At 39.3% G+C, this 26065-nt stretch overlaps 1 protein-coding gene and 1 long non-coding RNA gene across 5 annotated transcripts; one reads left to right on the forward strand and one right to left on the reverse strand.

Moving 5' to 3' along the window:
- Positions 1 to 390: 390 nt before the first annotated feature.
- Positions 391 to 19748, reverse strand: znf280d (zinc finger protein 280D). 3 transcript variants are annotated; one of them, XM_004543069.3, is made up of 18 exons: positions 19592 to 19748; positions 16341 to 16465; positions 15073 to 15281; positions 14871 to 14970; positions 14528 to 14749; positions 13892 to 13966; positions 13685 to 13791; positions 13341 to 13528; positions 9987 to 10144; positions 9793 to 9893; positions 9556 to 9702; positions 8975 to 9109; positions 8658 to 8887; positions 7249 to 7389; positions 7076 to 7144; positions 6877 to 6992; positions 6761 to 6782; positions 391 to 2005 (listed from the first exon to the last, which is right to left on the reverse strand). In XM_004543069.3, the coding sequence occupies exons 2-18, from the start codon at positions 16456 to 16458 to the stop codon at positions 1627 to 1629; spliced, it is 2517 nt and encodes an 838-aa protein (XP_004543126.2). In that variant the 5' UTR covers positions 16459 to 16465; positions 19592 to 19748; the 3' UTR covers positions 391 to 1626. The 3 variants fall into 3 exon arrangements, with proteins under 3 accessions (XP_004543126.2, XP_004543125.2, XP_004543127.2); XM_004543068.3 differs by having other exon boundaries at positions 6761 to 6785; XM_004543070.5 differs by lacking the exon at positions 6761 to 6782 and having other exon boundaries at positions 1826 to 2005.
- A 2905-nt stretch (positions 19749 to 22653) lies between these two features.
- On the forward strand, positions 22654 to 25244 carry LOC105940752 (uncharacterized). Of its 2 annotated transcripts, none has more exons than XR_013100007.1 (4): positions 22654 to 22768; positions 23201 to 23313; positions 23401 to 23471; positions 24326 to 25244. It is a non-coding gene; the product is annotated as an uncharacterized LOC105940752 (long non-coding RNA). The 2 variants fall into 2 exon arrangements; XR_013100008.1 differs by having other exon boundaries at positions 23234 to 23313.
- The last annotated feature ends 821 nt before the right edge of the window (positions 25245 to 26065 follow it).

The raw sequence follows: 26065 nt of genomic DNA on the forward strand, positions 1-26065 counted from the left end.
GCTTTAGGAGATGCATTGCTTTTTCCATTTTAGCTTCTAATATTTTTATTTAGTTTCATTAATTTTTGATTAGGTCTCGGAACTCTGTGAACGGTAGTACCAACAACAACTAGTAGCGAGGTCTCATTACCACAGGGGGCTGCTGCTGCAAGCACTAGCTGTAGAGAAGTGAGGAAGAGATGAGAACCATAAATGCCAGGGCCAATTTTTTGTCTCAGTCCAGCCCTGCTCATAGTAACAAGTCTGACCAAAGTGACTACAAATGTTTTTTCCAAGTATGGCTTTTTTGTTTTCCTCCTAAAGAAATCTCACCACTAGCTTCAAGATCAAAATATTTCCTTGATTAAAAGAGGTGTATGTGGCCAACAAACAAATCACACTCAAACTGGCTTGTATTAAAGATTTATTTACATAACAAAGAAGAGGAACACTTGGATCTAAGCCAAGAATGTTGATCAGAGGAAAATGTGTTCTAAGGGGAACCATAGTTTTATAAGAATGTATTAAAAACAGGTTGGATGGGGGTACATTTATAGCGCCTTAATAGACATAGATGCATTTACAAACTTGCTGTACTGTACAAGTGAAAGATCTTTTTTTTGTTTTTTTGTTTTTTAAACAAACCTTCTGACATTTCAAGCCAAGTAAAACAAACACACAGTATTGTAAAAAATATTTCCAGATCCCCCCCCCAGTAATTGTAAATCAAAACCCATCTAGTACCTAATCCAAAAGGTATTTATTTTATAAGCTGGATCTGTCAACTCTGTTAACACAGTGAAATCTACCTAATCTTTCACTCAATGCTAAAATATTCAGGTTATGTTCACCTTTAAAACGCAAACCTTTCAGAGCTGAGATCACTTTCCATGTGGGGAGGGAACCCCCCCCCCAAAAAAAAACATTCCACGTATTTTCCTAATGGTTTAAATCAGATGTCTTAGTGTTGATAAACTTACTTAAAACCAGCAGGTGATCAAGGTAAATATGTGCTACATCACTTTAACATTTTTACACTTGCTGCACAGCAACCTGACTCTATATAAAGGGAGCAGCTTTGAGGTTCATTACAAATAAAAAATGAAAGGAAATAAAAAGCACATACACAATAGTAGCAACCACACATTAAAAACCCAAAACACTTTGACTGCCTCTCACTTCCTTGATCCTCTTCCTCCTATCCTAATTAATACAAAACACCAGGAAAACCTATGGATGGGCCCAAGCTGCTTAAACATTCAGTAATTACAATATTTTTGCAGGCAAATTTTTAGGAGGACTACATGCAGAATTTAGGTATAAGTAATTTGAGCATTCTGTGCCGGGAAGTGGGATTTCTTTTTAAGGAAATCTGGTGGTCTTGACAAATTTATGTCAACATTTTTTGACAATCACTGCCCTCTTTAGGCCGGCAGGGCGCCAGACACTTTGTGTGTTGGGAGGATCTTACAAAAGAATCAAAAATATTTAGTGGGAATACTCCTGATCAACTTTGCAGGGTAAATAAAACTTTACTGGATCTACTTTTTTTTTTTATTCACAAATATAAAGACGTTTTACATCTAGTACACTGGTGAGGTGTTTTCTGAATAACGGGAAGTCATTGTTTAGTTAGTCTGTACAGGTTTAATCTGACTGAGGCTGCTGGTTCACAGTCGCACTCTCTGCCGCAGACACAGAGTCGGGACGCTGATCTTCCTCATCTCTGCTTTCTGAGATCTCGTCACAGAGGTCAGGTGTGCTGGAAGACGGTAAAGCGGGCAGCACCGACGTCTTTGAGTCATCTTCAGAGGAAGCCTGGATAACACTTGTTCCTGTGGAAATCTCCTTCTGATCTCCTGCTGGTAACGGCGACTCTAATTCTGGTTTGTCAACAGTGCCGATGGCTGCACCTCCAGATGAGACACATTCAGCTTGTTTTGGGTCCGTTTCCTTTGGTTTTTGAGCAGGTGAGGCTGTCAAGACGTACACTTGGACTTTGGCTGGCTGCCCCACGATGAGCTGCCTGTGTGAAGGGAAGAAGACGGCATTATAACGACGTACTTCAGATTGACGTTCAGCTAACATGCATTTTCTACCAACAATTTAAAAAAATATGAACCTACTCATGAACAGTTATATATTAGGGGTGCAACGATACACAAAATTCACGGTTCGGTTCGATACAAAAAAAAAAAAGTTCATGCCTTTTTAATTTGTCATTTATTAAAATTATAAATATATATTTTAACTCAAAAGTACAGTTTTTAAATTTAATGTTGCTGAAACAACAAAATAATAATAAAAATCTATCTGATCAAGAAATCACTCATCTTTGGCAAAGAGAGTTTATTACAGAGAAATGGCTCTTTCCAAAATAAAAGCTATACTATACGCTTCTTCTGGGGTTTATTCTCAGCAGCGTATTAAACATATCAGGTCCCCATAAGGAGAATCATGTGCTAACGGCTGTCTAAATGACTCGGGTAAAGTTTGTAGCATGCTTGTTGTTTTTGTCTGCTTCCACTTGTCTTTGCACTAAGATGATGTTGGCGTAAATGTGCAGTCATATTCGTTGTGTTCCCACTAGTGCTGTCAGCGTTAATGTCGTTAAAATGACATTAATGCCATAACGCGGCAAATCTCCCTTAACAAGTTACCGCAGATCGCCCCATGCGCAAGGCTGGACAGCGTCAACAAGCTAACTGCGCTAACGCACTAGTTCCCACCAATTGAGCATTGCGTGCATAGCTGGACTGGCCATCGGGCTGGCGATTTTTTGTTTTTATGGGCCGATCGATTTTTTTTTTTTTTGGAAGGGTATAAATAATGAAAGGTGTTGGATCGGCCAATTGGTCATGATCGACTCTGGGCTGGACCAATTACAGCCGAGGAGGTCGGATGCACCCTCCCCCTTGTTTAGCAATCTTATAGACGAACTAAAGAAAATGGAGAACAAAAAAAGGAAAGGAGGTGCAGAAAAAAATTAGGGCCAAAAAGAAACAAGCCCTTCAGGCAGACGCTGCCAAATGTGTAAAAATAACTGAATTGTTTGGCGGTAGCTATGGCATAGCTTCCACAGATTTAGCAACATCAGCAAGTGGTGGAGGCCAGCAGGTGGATAAGGGAAAGGGGAGGCAAGAGGAGGAGAGACCCGAGGCGGCCGCCGGTCATAGTGGCAGAGGAACTGAACTTCAGGTAAGAAGTCAGGTATTTTTTTGTCCCAGTCCAGCCCTGATTGCGTGGCACACTGTTTTACTTTTGTCCATGACTTTTGTCCATCAGGGTCATGCTTCACATGAAAACCAAGATAGTTCCAAACGCCAGATCTGAATGAGGGTGGGGGAGGTTCAATTTGCCATGTTGCAACGAACTTAGCTTCTGTCTTGCTAGCTTGCTCAGTAGTCGAACGCAGATCCACTGAGCGCTCAACACAGACAGCATCGTCAGAAGAAAAGTTGATAAAATAAATAAAAGATTTTGTATTGTTCGATACATACAGTGGGGCAAAAAAGTATTTAGTCAGCCACCGATTGTGCAAGTTCCCCCACCTAAAATGATGACAGAGGTCAGTAATTTGCACCAGAGGTACACTTCAACTGTGAGAGACAGAATGTGAAAAAAAATCCATGAATCCACATGGTAGGATTTGTAAAGAATTTATTCGTAAATCAGGGTGGAAAATAAGTATTTGGTCAATAACAAAAATACAACTCAATACTTTGTAACATAACCTTTGTTGGCAATAACAGAGGTCAAACGTTTACTATAGGTCTTTACCAGGTTTGCACACACAGTAGCTGGTATTTTGGCCCATTCCTCCATGCAGATCTTCTCGAGAGCAGTGATGTTTTGGGGCTGTCGCCGAGCAACACGGACTTTCAACTCCCGCCACAGATTTTCTATGGGGTTGAGGTCTGGAGACTGGCTAGGCCACTCCAGGACTTTCAAATGCTTCTTACGGAGCCACTCCTTTGTTGCCCGGGCGGTGTGTTTTGGATCATTGTCATGTTGGAAGACCCAGCCTCGTTTCATCTTCAAAGTTCTCACTGATGGAAGGAGGTTTTGGCTCAAAATCTCACGATACATGGCCCCATTCATTCTGTCCTTAACACGGATCAGTCGTCCTGTCCCCTTGGCAGAAAAACAGTCCCATAGCATGATGTTTCCACCCCCATGCTTCACAGTAGGTATGGTGTTCTTGGGATGCAACTCAGTATTCTTCGTCCTCCAAACACGACGAGTTGAGTTTATACCAAAAAGTTCTACTTTGGTTTCATCTGACCACATGACATTCTCCCAATCCTCTGCTGTATCATCCATGTGCTCTCTGGCAAACTTCAGACGGGCCTGGACATGCACTGGCTTCAGCAGCGGAACACGTCTGGCACTGCGGGATTTGATTCCCTGCCGTTGTAGTGTGTTACTGATGGTGACCTTTGTTACTTTGGTCCCAGCTCTCTGCAGGTCATTCACCAGGTCCCCCCGTGTGGTTCTGGGATCTTTGCTCACCGTTCTCATGATCATTTTGACCCCACGGGATGAGATCTTGCGTGGAGCCCCAGATCGAGGGAGATTATCAGTGGTCTTGTATGTCTTCCATTTTCTGATGATTGCTCCCACAGTTGATTTTTTCACACCAAGCTGCTTGCCTATTGTAGATTCACTCTTCCCAGTCTGGTGCAGGTCTACAATACTTTTCCTGGTGTCCTTCGAAAGCTCTTTGGTCTTGGCCATGGCGGAGTTTGGAGACTGACTGTTTGAGGCTGTGGACAGGTGTCTTTTATACAGATGATGAGTTCAAACAGGTGCCATTCATACAGGTAACGAGTGGGGGACAGAAAAGCTTCTTACAGAAGACGTTACAGGTCTGTGAGAGCCAGAGATTTTCCTTGTTTGAGGTGACCAAATACTTATTTTCCACCCCAATTTACGAATAAATTCTTTACAAATCCTACCATGTGAATTCATGGATTTTTTTTTCACATTCTGTCTCTCACAGTTGAAGTGTACCTCTGGTGCAAATTACTGACCTCTGTCATCATTTTAGGTGGGGGAACTTGCACAATCGGTGGCTGACTAAATACTTTTTTGCCCCACTGTATGTGTACCGAACCGAAAGCACTGATTGAACGGTTCAATGTCGATACGAGTATTGTTGCACCCCTATTATCTATAGATATGACACACTTATTAATAATAAATTTGCCTCTTAATGTTTTACTAAGTCATCTTAAAGGGGCACTCCTACGTCCACATGTTTATTAGTCACAAATCACAAGACAGAGCATGTTGGTTCGGTTTTAGGCCTTAATTTGCTACACTGTCCTCATCAGTGACCTGGCCTACTGTAAGACCTCAGTAACGCCTGTCGGTCCCATGAAACAGCCGCTCTGGACTGAGCTGTAAATAAAGCTGCAATGTTTGCAGCTTTGTGCATTAGTGGAAGAAGTGTAAATTGCAGGATTTTATTTTATTTTTTTAAATTGCTGCATCCACCAAGTTTTTTCAGGTTTGGGGAAAAAAAGACTAATGCTGTGAAAAGAGTCAGAGTCATGTATACAGTCCTCACAAACAGTAGTTTTTGGTTTTAATGAGTATCATGTGTCAAGTTTTGATTATTTGAAAATTACTTACACACACTTCCAAATAAGTAATTTATAAATTTTAAACTTCACATATTTTATCTATCTCACAAAAATCAAAAAAATCCAATGCATTTGTATCGTATATCTTTCTGCTAATTCCATCCTCAAAGATGCACCTGCAAACATTCACTATAGAGAGCGTGGATTGTGTGTGTAGACTCCATTTCACACACAATGTAACTTCAGAAGCAAAAGACAGTAAATACAAAATGTATCAAATTAAGGTCCAGTGTAAATATTAAAATGTTAACTATAAAATTTAGCAGTCAAAAGACCTATTTTGAGGAAGTACTTGATGACAGGAAGAAACGTCTGAATGAACCAAACTCAACCATCTGATGCAACTAGTTGAGAGGGATATTACATAAGCTGCAATGTAACCAGTTATAACACTGTAAGGTTACTGAAGGTTATTGTCTCAAATAAAATGACCACATGCAGGCCAAATACTGCAGACACAATAAAAAATGCTGATGGTGGCCAGTGGTATCCCTCTGCCTCCTAGCAGATTATCGCATCGTATTTGCAAGAGTTTCAGAAAATTTGACCTCTGACCCTAACTATGAGTTTAAAGAGATTCAAAGTTGTCTGAGAGTTTTAGTAACTACACCTGTGGTATCAATTTGAAGATCCTACATCACTTTGTTCTGAAGTTATCACATTCACAAATCTGGATGAATTGATGTCGTTTATGACGGTAAAAAGTTCTAACAAACCTCTTTTTCCCCTAACCTCTTTGATAACATCTACACAGACAGATATTCAGCCCTGAATTATTCTCCACAGCAAGTCAGTTACTATTGTCCACGATTCATGTAATTGTGAGGTTATTTCAGTTTTGTATAAAGTATAACAGGACTGAATAACAGAATATAAGAGATTCTACCTTTGCAGACGCTGGAGTTAATCGAGGTGTATGATATACAGATATCTCAATCTCTGTTATGTCTCTATTTTGACTATATTTTAATCTGTTAAAGTCTGTTGCAAGTTGTTCAACTTCATGAAAGCAAACTATAAATTGAAAAGAGTGCCCCTTTAAGTATTTAGTGCATTTTCTTTAGGTCTTCAGTGTGTTTCAGAGATTCACTACAAATCACAACATGTAAATGTTGGGAGCGGTTTCTACTCACACACGATCTTTGGCTTTCATATCTGCTGGGTTAAAAACAAGAAACAACTTTTTCAAGCAACGTGTGAAACTAAACACTGGCCATGACTCCAGCGGTAGTGAAAGACAAACACAAACCTTTCTCAGCTATGACTTTGCATACGTGATTCGGCCGATCGTTTAAATGTTTGGTCATCAGGTCGCCACGTGATGCATCGACGAGAAGGTCACAGTTGAGACAAACCAACGTGAACCTGAAAACAGAAGAAGAAATTTTATTACTATTTTAACTCAGATTTACTGCCAAGTGAAAGTATAACTTGAGAAGTACTCTTACTTTGAGGCCAATGAATTTTTCTTGTGATCCATTTTCAAAAATCTGTTCTTGGTGATGGTGCTGTGAAATCTGATTTTTTTTTTTTTTTAAAAAGAAAGAAAGTTTTGTCATAAAAAAAGTCAGCAGATGCTAAAAGTCACTCAAATATCAATGGAAATCAGGGTCTTGCTGACCTTATCATATGATTCCCGATAGAAACTTTGCAACTTGTGCGATATTTGCATGCGCCGCAACTGGAAACCATTGGGAAATGAGAGAAAAAGTCGTCCACGTGTGCGTTGCATTCGATGCATGTGTAAATCCCTCCGCTAGCACTGAAAGCACAAAATGTAACACTTTAAGATACTGTTAATGATGATTTGAATTTCTCATTAGTATGATGCATTGTCTGCTGAGAGGTCTGTAGCTTTCTAATTGTACAGTCCGACTTGTTGTACCACTACATCATCTTATGTCTGATCTGCTTAAAAGCCCAAATAATGTGACTGAAGCCAGCAAATCGCTGTTGATTACTGAGCCTAATTAGCCAAATATCACACACACACATTAATTTTTTTTAAAGACAGAAATCCTGCTATACTCCATGTTATTTTTACTCAGCCTAATGAAGAGTGTCCAGAAAATTAATTGGAAATACAGTCATTTATTTTGTGTACTGCGGGGCTTTAATAACCTCCATTAATTTGCTCCCACCCTGCCTTGGATACCCAAGAGGTGGGGCTCCATGTTAGTGGTTGTGGTGCAATTTTAACCACATGCAAAAGACCCATTGTGTCATTAAGATAAATGATCTGCACTTTAGTGAAGACTGCAGTGTAAACATTTAATTTATTTAAAGACTACAGTCATTTTAAAGGGTCTTGATATTTAACTTCTTAATAAATTTGCATCAGCTCAAATTGTATTAAGGGCTCAACGTTTGCGACTTCACAATAGTTTAAAAGAGTCCAAATGTATTTATTTACACCACCTACAGTGGAACGCAGGAACAAGTAATCCAACAAGAGACAACTACAACTAGAGCGATTGATGCAATGATGCCATGAAAATGTCAAAAACTGATTGGTTGGAAAAAGCTGTCTTTAACAAGAAAACGAATAGCAGTCCACAAGCAGAGGAGGAACAACAGCCAACATTAGCAGATGGTTTTGTTTTTTTTTTTACACATCTGACACCGCCCCCTGGTGACAACACACAGCTACAACAGGTAGACATGGGTCACATTAAATCCTGAAATAAGAAAGTCTGTGATGGCTTTGTCTGTGAAAAGTTTTATAATAAGGACTGCTGAGATATTGATCAGGCTGTTGGCTGTGCGAAGCAGCGTAGCTGAAGCTGAAATGAGCCAAGAGTCCAGAGTGTGAACTAATCCAAGCAAATAAAGAGCGAAATCCAGAGGACCTGAATAGCTCGAGTTTCAGATATGAAGAAATGGCTGAACCTTCGTGGCAGTTCTAATGTTATCATACCAAGTGAAGTTTTGAAAAAGAACACTCTGAAATCTAAATTGATCTTCACTGATGTTTACATGCTGCACATCTTTAGAGTCTGCTCCTGAGTGCTGTGTGAAAAAGTTGCCAACCTGAGATTCCTGAGTGCCAGGTTGTGCTTGGACTGAGGGTTTTGCTTCTTGCTCTGAGGCATCTTTGCCTTTCCTGTTTCTGAGGTGGTTGGTTTAGACTTAGATACAGTAACATGAGGTTTTATTGGATGATTCACACTCAGACTTTCTGTACTGACGACAAAACCAGGTTGCTTAGGGGACACCGGCAGTGCAGGTGACTTTCCTGTGAGGGAAGCTCTAATGGTCACCTGCAGTGAGAACACAACACTGGATCAAATTTATATTTCTTTAACATTTAACATAATAGCACAGATCTTATTATGACTGCCTCAGACCTTTGTACCAGGAGGAAGGCCCTCCAGGGCTTTAGGCTTCCTAAAAGTCTTGTGGACATGAGTCCTGTGCTCCACTTTCTCCTTGTAGGTGAGAAAATTCAGTCTACATTTTCCACAGCGATGGATCTTTTTTTTCTGAAATGGGGGGGGGCAGAAACACAAAAAAACACAAAAAAATGTGATTAATAAGTGGTTCTATGGGAGGCTAATAGCTGATATGTTTCATTTGGATTCGCTGAAAGACTCTAACAAGTACGAAACAGACTAATTTCACTTCTATTAATAGAGTGGCAATTAATTTTTTTTGGTTCTAATTCAACCAAATTTATTGCTTTGTAGGGCAAGAGAAGCAGGTTTTATTGTGGAAGCTTTTATGTATTACACTTGTGTGCTCGGCAGACACCTAAATCAATTCAAACTTGGAGGTAATGGCAGGAACCAAAAACAACTCCAAGCCTGTAAATGTTTAAAATTTCCTGGAGAAAATCTGAATTCACTAAACTGTATTTTGCACTGCGGCAGTTAAAACTGACATCTGTTTCTGAAAGGCGCTCAAACCGAGGGTGAACTTAGCTTCATACCTGATGTTTCATGTAGTGCTGCATGTATATATGACTAGTTCTAAGAACTTTGAGACAGAAGGGACACAGCAGGTCTTTTGTGTTTTCGTGGACGCTCCTGAAATGTGTCTCCAAATCAGAGAAGAAGGAAGACCTGTAATTGCAAACCTGTGGAAGCAGTAAAACCACAAATTCAGTACTGGCCACCGATTCTCTGCACACATTAAAAGAAACTGTAACCCTAAGACGAATGCAGACCTGGCACACATAAGGCATTTCCCCAGGTTTGTGGTTTCCCTTCATGTGCTCCAGAAGCACCTGCTCTGATTCAAACGCCAGCTCACATATCTTGCAATTGGCTAAAAGGGAAAAAAAATAGAATAAAATCAGATGTGGAAAATAAATTTCTAACCAAAAAGCCAGAATGAGCTTCATGAATCATCGTGTTATACTTGAGGATTCAATTGGGCTGTGAGCACTCTCAATGTGGCACTGCAGCTGGAACGGGGTCATGTACTGTCGGTAGCAGTGGTGGCAGGTTGTGTGGCTTTCCCAGCTCTCGCTGTTCTGCTTTTCCAGCTCCAAGTGGTGTTTCATATGGTTCATGAACCTGCAGCGAAGAATGGAAACACACAGAGCACGGAAATGTCAACCAACTCGTTAGCATGTGGCAGCCTTTGAACAATTAGCCAGCTTTTAACTGTTATCAAGAACAGACTGCTGACGTTTATTTGAACTGACGATTCAGGCCTCAGTAAAGACCTAGAGACCACTCAGAACAGGTTGCTAAGAAAAATCGGTGTTCCCAACTGGTTCGCAAATAGTTGGTCACAAAGATGTATTCTTAGTGATTGCTTTGGTTGCTAGCATCGCTTGCCCATAAAAGATGCTAGCTTGTCTGCAAACACTAATTATTTGCAGAGTGGAACTGAACCTGTGAAAAGCATGAAGCAGGCTAGAAAGAGCAATCGCCTTCATCGAAAAAGTTTTGAAACCTTTTGGTTTTAGCGTCGAGGCACAACTGTGCTCATAAGGCAAACGGCCGTTTCTGGTTTTCATCGTGTTTTCATCTTTGTTACAGATCAGTGAGTAGTTGCTGAGTGTTTGCAGACATGACTTTTGCGACTTTTGTTAATCTGCTCATTACCAAAGAAATCACAATGAGGCTTTCAGTGTAGCATCATATCATTACAACTGATATCCCCTAGCAACAGCCAGCAACCACTCATCATCCAGTTGTTACCAAGTTACTGGAGGTTGCCAACTGGTCTCTAGCCATGTGTGATTGAAACCTTAGAAAGTATGAAATGGATGCATTTACCCGTATTTATTCATTCTAGCCCAGACCACCTGCTGCTGGAATGCAAAATTAATCTTAATAATTGCTTTTCATACTTTAAATTATATGAAAACATTAGTCAAACTTTTTTCCCCCCCATTCATGTCTTATTATATTTGTTGCACCTGTAATATTGAATCCTGAATCCTAAGAAACAAAAGGTGGAGTGAGTAAACTAAGAGTAACATTTTTTTTTAATTAATTTAAAAAAAGTTCATTTCAGGTTATAAACGAAAGGAAGAGTTTCTATAATTGTTCACAAATATACTTTATATGATGAACAGGTGTTCTGACTTTACAGTTCAGTTTTTGCTCATTATTAACCCTGTTTTAAATGTATTTAAATTGGTTAAATTTAACCCATAACAAAAATATATTTTCAAGATATTAGTGTTGGTACTACTGATTGAAAATTTTGGCAGGCCACTTATATATTTGTTGAATAGTTAAAGATCAGCTTAAACCTGTTGAGATCAGCTACAGTGCATGCTAACTGAACTTACTCCACATCTGTATACTGCTGGTTGTCTAAGCCCTACATTTTCAAAGCTGCTACATTAAAGAATTAATTTATAAGCCAGAAACTATTAGGTGAGCTATTACTTTACATTTAAATGTATTTTCCACACAGCCCTTCCATTCATTCATCATAACAATGTTTGCGTTTGGTCAGCACAAACAGCTCAAGGTTGAATAAATAAATACACAAGTGCGGACTTGAACAAATTTGATCACGATTTATCTTTAAAGAGAAAATAGGTGCACTAAAACAGCATCAACTTTAGCTTTGTGGGGGAAAAATTAAATATTCATGGCCTGTGTACATGCACCGGATCCAGGTCCCAAAGGTTTTTAAGATGAATGAAGCGCTCTGCTCGCGCTTCACTTTCTAAGCATGTATAATGGCTGCTATAATATCAGCAATTACACAAAGATTTTTGTTTTGCTTAATGATACAGTGCCCCACGGCTGCACTGAGCACCTCCTCAGCTACCTGCCACATGGCCCATTTTTCAGCCTGCACATTCTGCTACCTCAGCTCCCCTAATAGAAATTTTTATGTGGCTGATCTCTGACCTCCGCTGTGAGAGTGTGGTTGCAGTACAAATGTGTTCTCCCATTAAAAGCAGCTTACAGAAGCTTTTTTTGCCCCACTGTTCTGAAGCAAAGTTATTTAATCAAAGGAGCACTTCTTACGCCACCTAAACTAGCAGTCATTTTTCATCTCTACGCCCATGAGGGAAAATGGTCAGATACTGTCATCCATCTGAGACAAAAGCTGCAGTTAGGGCAGAGGCAGATAACCTCCCTCCCCATCCTCTCTTTTGTTTTATTGGCACTGGACACAAAGTCCTTGAAAACTCAGTTTGGTTTTTGAACATTATGTGTGTAGACAAAACAAGCCAAACACTACAGCACTGTCTATAAACACCATAAATACTAATACTTTATTCAAATCCATGTTAGAGTTGGAAAAGGCAGATGGTTTTGCCTTTACTCCCCTTCATGAAGGGAATGTTGATTTCAAAATATAATTCCCACAAATTAACAATACCATTGGAGTTTAGATCAGTGTCCATATGCCTTCCTATTACTGAGCAAAACAGAATACTAAAGTTGAATAATTACTACTAGACCAACCTGCCTATTTATTACTGTAATACAATCAGATGTTCCCCAGCAGAAAGCGATTAGCCTGGTTATGAGGTGAGCAGCCACCTGTAAGCCGAGCTGCTCAGACTTCCTTAAAGCAGGAAGCCCAATTACTACTATAAAACAATAACACGACGACCCAATCTAATGGATATTTGGAGCAAATATATGCTGGTTAATTTCTATTTAGTGACAAGGAAACACACATAAAAACAAACCAATATTTGTAAATGTATAGTACATTATATCCTCCTGAGACCCAGCCTATTCATTTTTTCCTCTATTTTGGACATTTGTTTTCTTTCTATATCTTATGACTTGTTTGAGCTACCCTTACTAGGTGCCGATGTGCTCACAGAGGACATGCTGGCCCTTCCAATGATATCTCATATGTTTGGGTGGCTTCTTTAAGCTCCAAAGAGGCAGGAAATCATAAAATCAATTTCCTCAGTTCTCAGGAGGATATTATGCATATTAATATAGTGGCATATGTACCAATCAAGGAGTAAGGTCTGATTTAGACTTTTGGGGAATCTTTGTAGAGCTTTTCATGTAACTTGCGCAAGTGGCCGAAGTCATTGCTGACATTTATGGATGTGCACCATTCATTATGCTTTAATTACTGTGTATTTGCGTCCTGTTGTTTTACATGTGGTGCCAACCAATAGGAACCAATAAAATAATGTAAATAATTCAAACTTACAAAGGCAAAATGCTGAAATCAGCAAGAAGTCTGCACTCTTTGTGGGAAAAATGACAATTCATAAAGAAAAATTATGGCTATCTACTTAAGAATGAAAGCAAATTTTCCTACCTGATATTATTCTTGAGAACTTTTAAGCAGCTCTGGCACTTAAAGGTGGTGTTGGTCTTCTGTGCCTCCTTCTTTTGCACGTCTCCCTCAAAGTTACCGTAATAGAAATCTGCGACCAGCATGATGCGCTTGTTTGAGTTCGTGTTCAGGGCCGCTGGAGCTGTGCTTCCTCCGTTGGCACGGCAGTTCTGACATAAACGGATTAAACATATTAATGTTTCATGGAAACCAACACACGAATGATTGTTTGCTAAAACTGACGGGCTTTTAAAAACATTATTTTATATAATTATTTCATATAATCCCATTTGACAATAACATATTCTTACCAGAGTTTTACTCACCATCATGTGATATTTTAGAGCTTCCTCTGTGAGAATTTCTTCTTGACAATTGGGACACTTTCTCTTTACCATGCCATTTTCCACTCTGATGACTACTTTTTGTGGTGCTACAGAAAAGGAACTGAAGGTTAAACTTAATAAAATACAGCAGGAACTTGGATTAGAATCTTTTTGAGTTTAAAAAAAAAAATTGTCAATAAAACTTACACAAGTCAGGCTTTGATTTTTTTGCTACGTTGTCCATTTCCTGTGGTGCCAGTCCTCGTTTCAGTAAGCTCTGATCTGTACCGAAATGTAAAACAATTGACAATTGAGATAATTGAGCTGCCTGAGGCTAAAAACACAGTTGTTGTTTTTTGTCACAGTTCCACATTTTTATCCCTAGACTCTACAATAAACATACACTAGAGGTATACACAGCAAGAGGTTGTGAAGAGGTATATTGTTTTCTTTACTTTTTCATCTTTGTGGTCTTGCTACTTAATTTCACTGTGCAAGCAACTGTATACTGACAATAAAAGTTATATGTTCTAAGTTCTACAAGAGTAGCTTCACATGATTCATAGATCAAAATAATCCAACAATTCCTGCGCTTTCTGAACCAATACATTTTAATCTCCTCCCCCCTTAAAGTTGACTTTTTTCTATTTCACTGCTCTTCATTAAGGTGTGAGCTAGAGCTTTTGACTAATAAAGACTATTTGCACAAATACGGACCTCATTATCTGAAACTTTGGCTGTGTTTAATATGAGGAACCACCACTACAAAACATGTACACGTGGCAGAAAAAAAAAAAAAAAAAAAATCAGGAAAAGCAAAATAGCTAACTTTTAGAGCGTTACCTCTGCTATTGGTGTCCTTTGCAGACATAGAAAAGGTCTGAAGAGGTTGTGAGGTGGATCTGTTTGGTTGAAGCTGACTAGGCTGTGTTGAGTATACAGCAGGACTCTGGACATTTGACAGTGTCACAACATTGTTGCTAATTTGTTGCACCTGTGGCCTGTGGACAGCGCCAGGTATGACTGTGGCTGGAGAGACCTGCTGAAAAATCTGCTGCTGACCAGCTGTAAGCAACAGGATACGCACTTGGCATTGCAAGACTCAAACTAAAGAAAATAAACAAACAAAATATAGTGCAATGAAGATTTACTCACAAAAGGATTACTATATTAAACTGAGATTTACCTGGAATGATTGTAATTGATGGTCTTGGGGGATACGCGGCCCCAAAAGAGGCAATAAAGTCACTGCTATTTGTTAACTGTGGAGAAGTGACAATAAAGCCCTGAAAAAACAAACAAAAATCACCCTTATCAGCTTCTGTTCCTTCTGCCTGCTCTTATCATTTAGTTTTTTGGTATTTAGAAACACTTAAATGCAAAAATACCTGATTATTGACAATAACAGGCTGTGGAGTTACTGTTGTCAGACTGGTTGGTACAATACTCTTTGTTTTCCCAGGTATATTCAATGGCAGCACTATTGGTGAGGGGACCACAGCAGGCTGAGGAGGGGGGCACTTTACTTCTTGTTTCGCTGCACTTTTCCTTTGAGGAGTCGGAGGGTTAGAAGGCTTTCCATCCTTCTGGTTATTCGCTGTGAGAACATTAAGGGGGGCAAAAATAGGCAATTCAACAACAACAACCAGAAACAAAGTCAAAGCATTGAAAACTTAGAATTTTAGCAGGCAATATGTGCAACTTGCTGGACAACAAGTAAAAACCCTAGAAAAACAACTTCTGTAATGAGCTGCAATTGACTAAAAATAGCGAGTTACAGAAAATTAAATGTACACTATTTCTCCTCTGGATGCTGGGACAATATAGGGACATTTATACGTCCGAACTGTGTTTGGTACAACTTGCAGTTTGTGGGTTTCTCTGCCTACAGTTTATAATGCACTATCCAATCAGTTCCGCAGTATGTGGGTGAATCTGAGCAGAGAGTACACAGTTCAACAATTTATCCTGCTACTTCAATCTGCAGTAACATCATCAACAAACCCCATCGACTCAGTTCTACTGGCAGTCATACGTGGCAGCCATAACATTACCACCATCATGTTTGACAGATGATGTGATATGCTTCAGATCACGAGTCAAAGAACTGCATCTATTCGTGACAGCTTTTTTTCCCCATTGTAGGCTTTGTCAATGACACATTTACTTCCTCATAACTTCACTAGATGGTGTACAGGGTGGCGTACTGAGGCAAAAATTTACAGACATTGTCACACGACCCAATTATTTAAAAAAAACTATGAATCTTGTATGCCTGATGGCATAAATGAGTACTATAGAGTAAACTAAAACAATCTAGCAGGACAAACAGCTCTACATGTCAGAGACAATATTTGATCTGGTGCCAGAAATTTCTTTGAAAGGACTTTTATCCTGTCTCCAAATGGTTAAAAGTGGACATTTAGTTATCCTATATTTACAAGTGCATATTAAGAACTGGGCGATACTGTGCGGATGTTCCCGAATATTTAACAAACTAATCTGGATCTGGGCACAGGGAAGCTCTCCAGGTAAATTTCAGCTTTGGTGGAGGAATCCAGTCTGTTTTTGTATTATCATACATTCATTGGTGCCATTAAAGTTTAAACAATAAAATAAGACGTTTTTATATTTCGAAAAATGTGGTGTAACATACAGAGCACTCCAACAAAGATGGGCTCATCGTCATCATCTTCTATCAAGTGAACTTCAGGAACTTGTTTCTGCCACGGCTCCAGCTCCTCCTCTACACACTCCATAAAAAGTTCGGACATTGTGGACCTACAACAGAAAAACATTAAAGTTACTGCTTCAGCAAACAACACACGTATCTCCCATCAGCCACTTTGAGATGAAATAAGAAACACAGATATCACTGATGGTGGCCCACTTAGGTACAGATCCTTGGATGATCTAATTATTGAAAGAAAAAAAACAAACAAAAATGGTGTTCCCAAAGTATTTCATGATAAACTGTCGAAACAGGCATTTGATCTTTACCTGTGATTACTTTTTCTGATTATGCCTATTAAAAAAGTAACGATAAGAATCGCTGCAGCAAATGCATGGAAAACGGGTTACTGGGAGAAATTCGATTCAGGTGTGCAATCTGAGCATCCGGTGCCTGAGTCTGCACCAAAAAAACTGCAAAATCTGCATTTGGCATACAGCTGGTCAGCACTCGGTTCTACAAGAATAAACAAGCTGAGCATAAAATAAATGACCCCTGATGAGGGCTTTACTAGCTGGAGTGGGGCTGCTTTTAGTAGAACTGATAATCGATTACTCAACATGTTAAGTAGCTAGATTTCTTAAACTTAATAAGAAGAGACTTTGTGTATTCAAACGGATTTCCTTGAATTTAGATTAGAAATTGATTATAAACTGGTGGTATACTCAGATGCTACCATTTGACATGGCATCTTGGGGTTATGCCACAGTGTTTTAAGGGTGATGCCACGACCTATCCCGGCTTTTTGAGACGGTGCCATTACATACCTCGTCCAAACAGCTGAGCTGCCACAGCTGTGTGGTTGTGGGTGTGTGTTTTTTTTAATAATGTCTTTACTGTGGCTTTTTTGAAATACTGGAATGTCACAATGTATAGTGGTTGTCTGGAAATGTTTTTAGGTTGGCCATGGTTTGGAATGAGTCAGAAAAGTCAGAATTCTGAGATTAAAGTCAGAATTCTGACTTTTTTCACCGAATTCAGGAAAAGAAGAAAAAGAAGAAAAAAAAAAAAAAAGACGTGCCCACTTTTCCCCCCCCCCAGTGGCCCTAATCCTCTTTCGTAAGGACCTGATCAACAAACTAGCTCAATACTTCAATTTAACACCAATCAAACAAAAAGCTAAGAAAACACCCAAATCACGAATCAAAGAAAATAACATAGTTCAGACAAATGACTTCATCTGGTTTGGTTTTAAACAATTCTGACTTATCCTCTCCAAATGCCTTGGCAGTGTGCGGCACCACCCCAAAATGCCACGGAATCATCTCCATATGCTACAGCATCACCCCAAACGCCGCAACAGATTGAGGTATTAGTCTAAGCAGCCATGGCATCACCCCTAAATGACATGGTAAGCCTCCACCATGGGTGCCACAGTTAGAGGCTGATGCCACAATTTGATCCAGCCCTCAAATTGCATGGCATTTCATTGCATCTGAGGGTGCCACAATAAGGGGCCGACGCCATAATTTGAACCAGCCACTGGCGCATAAACACAGGTACCTAAATATTATACAGTATGTGATTAGTCATTTGACACCGGACGTGAAGAAAAGCAAACTTTGTAGCTTATCCATCCACCGCCGCTTATTTCTACAATAAATCTCCAGAAGTATTAAAATATGCAGATAAACTGTTAACTTAGTGACTTAGTTAGTCTGATACAAGACTGGTTAAATTATACAGCTTTTTTTCCCTTTTTTTTTTTTTACATGGAAACAATACCTGCAGCAAACAGGGGTGAGTCTAAAGGGGGGTATGGGGTGCACGAGACCATACTTATTCCAAGGCTTTCATAACATTTTTCAGACTAAAAGTGAAATAATATAAAATATTTTATTCATTAAATTGCATTAATGTTTAAAAATAAAAGCTTTCTTCACAAGCCAATTAAAATGTAAAAGGGCCATTAAACTCTGAGCCACTGGGTTGTTAGGTCAGACACAGAATTATTATTAATATGAATTAACATCTGCAACATCGTGTCTTTTTTCAGCTGCATTAAAACTTGCCTCCGATTAATTTTAGAAAGCCTTCTAAGAAGACAGAGTAAAGGTAAGACGTGAATTTTTTTTTTTTATCTTTTTGATATTTATTATTTCTCATTAATAATACAAAAGTATTTCTTATTCGATTACTTGATTAATTGATGGAATAATCGATATACTACTCCATTCTGAAAGTAATCAATAGCTGCAGCCCTAATGGCATCACTTTCACTTCATGGCGCACAATGTTTGGCCAGTTTGTTTAGATTTTTATTTATTTATTTTTGCTTTGAATACATGACTTTAAAAAAACAACAAAAAAAACAAATTTTAAACATGCTTCAGGTTATTTTCAATCTGGAAAAATCTCATTAGTGGGTACCATTACCGTTTTTTTACCCTACAGTACAAACCCCTGATTATTTACAGTGATTATTGGTGAACAGGATTTAAACTGGGTCTCAGTGCTTTGGTTTTTTGTGTTGTGGAGACCCTAAAAGGAGCTTTTATAAACTGAAGGTTTTACAAAGCTGTGTAATTGACGTTAGGGCGGTGACAACACTGCCTGCTGGTGTAGCTGTGCTCAGTTTCTATTGTATAATAGTCATACTAATGCCTCGCGTTTTAATGCATTACTTATTTGGGCCTGAACGCTTTTATAGCGACAAACAACTAACTGAAATTGCATGCACAAATGCACAAAGGTCTTTAATTTTAAGCGAGCTCACCTCAGTGCACATTTCATAAACACATGAAAACAGGTAGAGTAAATGAAGACATTATTGTGTGCTACATTCAACAACAGAACAGCTAACGTCATGTTAGCCTAGCTCCCTCATAGCGAGCAGCGCTGTTTGACGTTAATGTCTCTTTTCACTAGCGGCAGAGCTAATGCTAAGGTCCAGTTTTCTAGTGCTGCTCCTGCTCTTCGGCCGCTGCAGTCTGCCACAATATTAGAGCATTAAATGCAAAATCAGATTTTAGAGCTGCGGCACAGTGTACTGTCAGATCATTGTATCATTATTTTGCAAGAGTAACCGGTCATCGAGCAAAGCCTCATAACATTAGCCAGAATCGGTTAGCATGCACACATTTTCTGGGACAAAGCCTGCACCGGTAGGACGTGTGCTTAAACACAACTCTTTCACTGCCAGCTCGCAGTTTAGGGGAAAAGCTGTGTCTACATACCAGTTTCGGCACAGTCCTTGAGCTGAGGACGGCGGATTTCAGAAAGAGCGGGTGCACATCACACACACCAAGGGATGTATCGCTGCCCAAAGGCGGCGGAAAAGCTCGGCGTGTGCGGACCAATACCCGGTGCTCCTCGCTGGGAACTTCCTTTCAGTGATGTACTGCTTCCTGGTCTCGCCATCAGTTCTCTCCACCTGCAAAGGAATAACCAGCTCAGCAAGACACATTTGCACACATTAAATAAACATTTGTTTAGGTCTGCATTTTTATTCAGTCATTACTTTTAGATATATTTCTAAGTAATCAAGGGATGTGTAGATAATTAAAATAAAACAACATATACTTTGTCTCACATTTAGGAAATTCCTATGCAACATGACAAGACAAATATCTTAATGAGGTAAAAACTAAAGTAAAAAATATACACAGTAAATGATGTCAGATGACATTAAAAGACCCTTAAATCTTCGTGCCATGAGGTCAACAAGGTGCAGGAAACATTCCTCAGTGATTGTGGTCCATATTGGCGTGTTATCCTCCTGGAAGCAGCCGTCAAAAAATCGGTACATGGACATGGTCAGCAACTATACTCAAGCAGGCTGTGGGATTAAGCAATGCTCAGCTGTAGCTAAGTTTCCCAATGTGTGGTAAGAAAATATCCCTCACATGGTTACACCACCATCAACAGCCTGAACCACTGATCAAGGCAATAAGGATTCATACTATTTACACCATCTGAATATCGCAGTGGAAATGGAGTCTCAATGGACCAGGCACCATTTTTCTAATCTTCTATTGTGCAGTTTTGGTGAGCCCATGTGAACTGTCTCAGTTAACTGTTTTTACCTGGTAGGAGTGGCACTCGGTGTGGTCTTCTGCTGCCGTGACCCATCTGCTTCAAGGTTTGACATGTTGTGCATTTAAAAATGCTATTCTACATACTTTAGTTGTCAGTTTATTGACTTTGCAGCTCATGGTGCAGCTGCTGTGATGGGAAGGAGAGGAACAGTCACACTCGTATTTTCTCTAATTTATATGTTCAAAAGTTTACATACAAACTTAAATATATACACAAACTCCCTTAAATCTGTTAATAGGTGGTGCTGAAGGTTCTGCGTCTTTTATCTTGGCAAGGCCGAGACCTATTAACTTCTTGTTAGTGGCATTAGAAATAAGTGCATACAAACTTCTAATGACATCTGTAAGTGTATTTAACTGCAGGTTAATAACAAGCTGTCTTTAAAGCTGTTTTGTAATGGAAAAGTAATTATTCATCAAAATAATTCACAGAAACAAACAAGATTACCCGTTATTACCTGAAGAAACATTTTTTGACAAGCCCTGAATTACCTCTGAGTAATTAATGGTACATAGACTGCACCACACCTGCCATCTGCTCCTGCAGCTCTCACTGCAGTTGTTTCAGATCGTTAGATTAAAAACAGATCTGCTGATAGAATCAAGTGATGCATGATGCACACAGCATAATAAAGCATAAAATAACGCTCTGTTTATCAAGTCAAGTCAAGTCAAGAAAGCTCTTTAATATATTCTTATCCACTGTGATCTCCATCTGCTCAAAACTGCAAATGATAAAATACAGTGATGACACAAAATGACACATGTCGACTCTTTGAGATATTACAGATCTTGTAGGTGCAGCAGGGAAAGCAAATGATCAATAAAACACCGCATTTTCCAATTTATAGCCAGTTACATCATTCTGAAACAGCTGCGCCGATCAGATCTTAGCCAACAGGCAGAGGCTGTCCAGACAGTTAGGTACTGAATACGGATACTTTGCATGACTCGCAGTTTATATTGTTACTTATTTATCTCACGCTGGGTCTAGATGCAGACCTTCTGTTCATGTACCGTCGGAAATAAGGCCTTTTAATGCTTTTCCCTTAAAGAAACTTTCTTCTGATTGGCTACCTCTTTCATCAGCAACTGGGAGGGGCTTCCGTGATCCTGACCATATTATGGTTATGCCTTCTGTGACGTTTTACAGAGCCAAGATTTGGGGAAACAACAACAACAACAAGAACAAAAAAAACGTCAGGATCTGAGTGTTTGGAACAGACTGAAGTGTTTGGCTCATAAGGATTACTCATACATGTACTGACCTCGTTATCTGAAACTACAGCCGTGTTTAATATTCATATCCACCATTGTGAGAATCCAGAAATGACAGAAATGACAGAAAACACAACTGTTCACATTTACATTTATATTCCTCTTATTTTTTAGCATTTATTTTAATTTAATGTAGACAATATCCACTGGGGATCATCAGTGCTAATCTCTTGTGTGTCACTTTTCAAATCAGGGGATGCAGATTTATCATCATGGCAGCAGATTCTACTCTCAGATCAAGGTCCTCATTTCAGTCTTTGCTCTCCCCTCACCACAGCTCAAGGGACTTCTTCAGTTTCTCTCTGTAGCACTGTAAGCTGTCCTCTGATGACTTATACTGTAATTTGGCAGAGTATAAATAAAACTGAATTCTACGTACAATTAAATTTGCTCTGGCTCAGTTAAATCCATCTCCCACCTGTCCAGAATACAGAGCCCAGAGAATGAAAGTGTCTCTGATTATAATGAATAGAGTACGTAGTAAGTAAAACTACTGCAGCAGGGAAATGTCTGTGTTCATCTGTGATTAGTATATTAGTAGGGGCAAGGAAAAGGTTAATGATATAAATAACTGATCCATGTTGGTCTTCAAACTTTACAAAAATTTTAAAGGTACACTGTGGAAAATCTTACTGCCAAATGTAAGGAGATTGCAAACAACTGAATTCTATTTTCTTACCCCTCCCGCAGAATCCTAGCATCACAGGATGAAAGATGTTTAAAAAACTGTTACGTGTCTGCAGACTGCCTGTTTTCTCCCTCTCCTTTTGCTAGCCATTTCCCAAGGTAGACTGCAGGCTGGTGTCATTTTGGGAATCTCCACCTAATTAGAGGGAGGAGGCTTTGAATGGACCAACCGGGAGTGAGGACACCCTTATAAAAGGAAACTCACCTGTGGCTAGAGGGGGCTCTTTTCTCCTTGGTTAGGGTTGCTTGGCACATGTGTTGAGCTGCTCTGGTGCATTTCTTTTGTTTGTCTAAAGTCTGGGGGACCCTGTACATTTCCTCATGTAGGCTGTTTTCTGTTAAACACACCAGGTAAGAAGGTTGTTGCCACCCATGTAATGTTTGAGCTTATTTTGTAAGCTGAGGACTAAGACTTTTTTTTCTTCTTCGATGTTTTCTTGTTGTTTTTCTTTGGCATAACCTGATGGTCCCTTTCTCCCCCACATTGTTGTATGGCTGTAAGACTTTTTTTTTCTTTTGAGAAATTACCCATTAAACTTCATATCTGCTACAACACTTGCACTGACTTGTTAACTTAGCTTTCAAGCAGAAAGCAGGCAACTTCAGCATCGCTCTTAAAACTTTTTTCTCTGCAACCCTTGAATGTGGGAAGGGCTACTGTGCTGGTGTTTACTCTTATTTTGGTGGCGTTGTGTTGTTCCTTCTCGTTTTTACTCCTTTGGTGAAGGAGTACCAATATTAAACGTACATATGAGTCTTCATATCTTGCCTCTGAAAATGCAGACCCAAAATAAAATTTGCTTCTACATCACAAAGAATCCTCCACCTTTGGTGTACTCCATGTATTTTTCTAACCACATAAGCTATGGGGAAGAGGCAACAAGAGAGAAGGAAAGGTAGGTATACGGAGGTGAGAGTAGGGTGTTTAAAATTAGCTAGCTGATATGATGGACAGGAGGAAGGCAGATATATTGTTTCTGCAGGAGACCAGGCGGAAGGGAAGCAAGGTGAAGAGTGTTGGGATGTGGACTTGACTGTTCTACCATGCTGTAAGGTAAAGTCACAGTCCTTGGGTTTTCTGTTATAAACTTTGAATTCTTGCTATTATTTCATATTCTGTTTGCTTGTTATTGTTTTTTTCTTGTTTGCCACATTTTAAAAAGTTTAAGCTTTAGTGTCAGTTTCTGCTTATTTTCATGATTCTGCCTTAATGTTTTATTTTTTCTATCGTTGCTTTCTTAACCTTCCCCCTCCTGCATTTTCCATTTGGATCTGCAAACAACTAACCATTCTCTGGTGTAGAGGCTGGGTGGATGAGTACGTCAAAGGTGTTCTGGGGGTGAAGAGTGTCAGACAGGATCGTACAGAGTTAAAGATTTTAAGAGTTTTATTGTGAGTAACCAAGATGGACAGCATTAGAAATGAGTGTAGCAGAGGGACAGAGGTTTAAACATGTGCAGAGGAGGGATGGTGAAAATGTTGGACGGTGAAGATGGCGCTGCCAGGTAGGAGGAAAAGAGGAAGACCATAGAGAATGTTCATGGATGAAGGAGGACATGTAGAGGGTTGTTGTTGCAGAGGAGAAGGCAAAGGAGGGGTTAGATGGAGGCAGATAATTTACACTGGTGATGACCCGGCAGGAAAGACAAACAAGAACTAGAACTACTAACCTTCCAGAAGCAAATTACTTAGAAAAGGAAAAAGTAGCCCAACTTTTCCATTTCTGGATATTAAGGCAGCTGACTTTAAACTGTTAGACTGAGCCTAATACCATTATTAGAGCATTTCTATTGCATCTGTATATATTATCATTAATTTAGAGTGGAGGCAGTCAGAGTTTAAAGTACAGTTGGGTTTTTTGTTTTGTTTTTATAAAGCAATTAAAAACAGTTATTTTCTTTGTTTCAGGTGCAGGCATACCTCTTGAACTTCAAGAGAAGTTTTATCCTCCATGAAATGGAGGTCCAGATGTTCAGCCTATTTTAAGAAGTGTGTAAAGATGCCTCCAAAAAACAAGGAATGGAAAGAGTTGTAAGAAGGATGATTCCAGGAAACGTCTCCCAGAGGTGGCATTCATGGGCCTGTGGGTCACTCCATCCTAAATCAATGTGGGTCCCCAGTTTGCCTCAAAATTGAATGGTTCATAGTTTGGAAAAACATAGTCCTCTCTCTGAGGTTTTAGCTTCACTTTTCAAGATATATTCCTTTGAAAAAGCTTTTGTTGACCTACCTTCTTTCAATATTTTTCATTTTTGAGACCCACTGCCCAGGAGAACTCTGGTCTAAGAAGTCTAATTCAGGTTAAGTTTAAATGTAGCAGTTACAAGCATGGATATCAATCACATCACACACACACACACAGCAGCATTCATTGTAAGTCAGCATGCCAGTCACGTGATCCCTGCTTGCCTGTGGCATTAAGGTTAGGATTAGCATAGCACCATATAGACCCGACAACTTGGTCTTGCAAGACTACTCACGTGAAAAAAAGCTTTTAAACCCTTTTTCATTACTTAATTGTTCTGTTATATTTATTTTTGTGTATGAAAAATGTTACCGGAGTACTTATTAAGCTTTTAATGACTCTTAGTATATTTAAAGCTTAACCTGAATTATCAGGCTCATTCAGGGCAGTAGGTTAGAAAGGTATGTTTAATACAATTATTTTCTGAATGACAAATAGTGTAGGAAGTGAAAAAACTGCTGGGGATTTACCTTACAGTGTGATGTGCCTTAAGGACTGGTGCAATAAAAACTATTAAAACAAATATTCTTTTATCCCCCTCCAATACTCATCTGGCTCTTTGGCTATAATGTCAGCTATGATGTCATCATGTTAAACGTCTTCCACAGCAGTTCACAAAACCTGCAAGATCGTTTAACAGGACTAATCACTGGAGGTATTTGGAGAATGCTTGCTGGTATTCAGCTCTCTCTGAACTTTTACACTATTAAACTTGACAAGGTAGAAATTCAAAAGTTGCTTAAATTAATATGAACTTTTCTGAAAGTGAATGAGTAGAATACGGGTGACAATCCTTAACTTCTTCATATATATTCATAAAAAATTTCTTTGAAAACTGACTTTTTCAGGGTCTGAAGTATTGATAACTGGTTTGCACCAATCATAGCACACAACACTTCTATTTTTATTTATTTATTTTTACAATTTCTGAAGCCTCCAAATGCATTTATTTACCTTAGCATCCCACATGCACGTGCCACCTTCTGACTCAGATGTGTTCGGGTGTTCTTGCTCTCCCAAATAAGGAAGACAATATCAAAATAGACTTGAGAATTTTAAAGGGAATAGTTCAAGTGGGGAAATTATGAAATACCACCTTTCATCAAATTTGAGGTCGTGAATGAGCTTTAACCACTTTCTGCATCTCTTCAGGTCTGTTGTACGGAGTAGAAGACTTGCGTAGACCTCACAGCGCTGACCACTCTGTAGACCACATATTGGGATATTTGAGATAGGGGACAAGGAATAGAAATGCTGTGCAGGTTCAAATAAAGACGGAAAGATTCAACCTCATTAAACATGAAGCAAGGTGAGAGAGCACAAGGCATGACGGAAGAAGTAACAAAGGTCAGAGGGACACTCAGACAATACATACACACCAACCAGATTATTGGACAGATGGG

This window comes from Maylandia zebra, linkage group LG1 (genome assembly GCF_041146795.1).
Source record: "Maylandia zebra isolate NMK-2024a linkage group LG1, Mzebra_GT3a, whole genome shotgun sequence".
NCBI lineage: Eukaryota > Metazoa > Chordata > Actinopteri > Cichliformes > Cichlidae > Maylandia > Maylandia zebra.

Bases quoted from the DNA above. Each gene is read 5' to 3' on its own strand.
- znf280d (XM_004543068.3), bottom strand. From the start codon at position 16,458: ATGTCCGAACTTTTTATGGAGTGTGTAGAGGAGGAGCTGGAGCCGTGG. The intron at 14,971-15,072 runs GTATTTTTGCAT...TTGTTTTTTCAG, and splicing joins CTGTTATTGTCAATAATCAG to GGCTTTATTGTCACTTCTCC. The intron at 9,110-9,555 runs GTATGAAGCTAA...CCCCCATTTCAG, and splicing joins AGCACTACATGAAACATCAG to AAAAAAAAGATCCATCGCTG.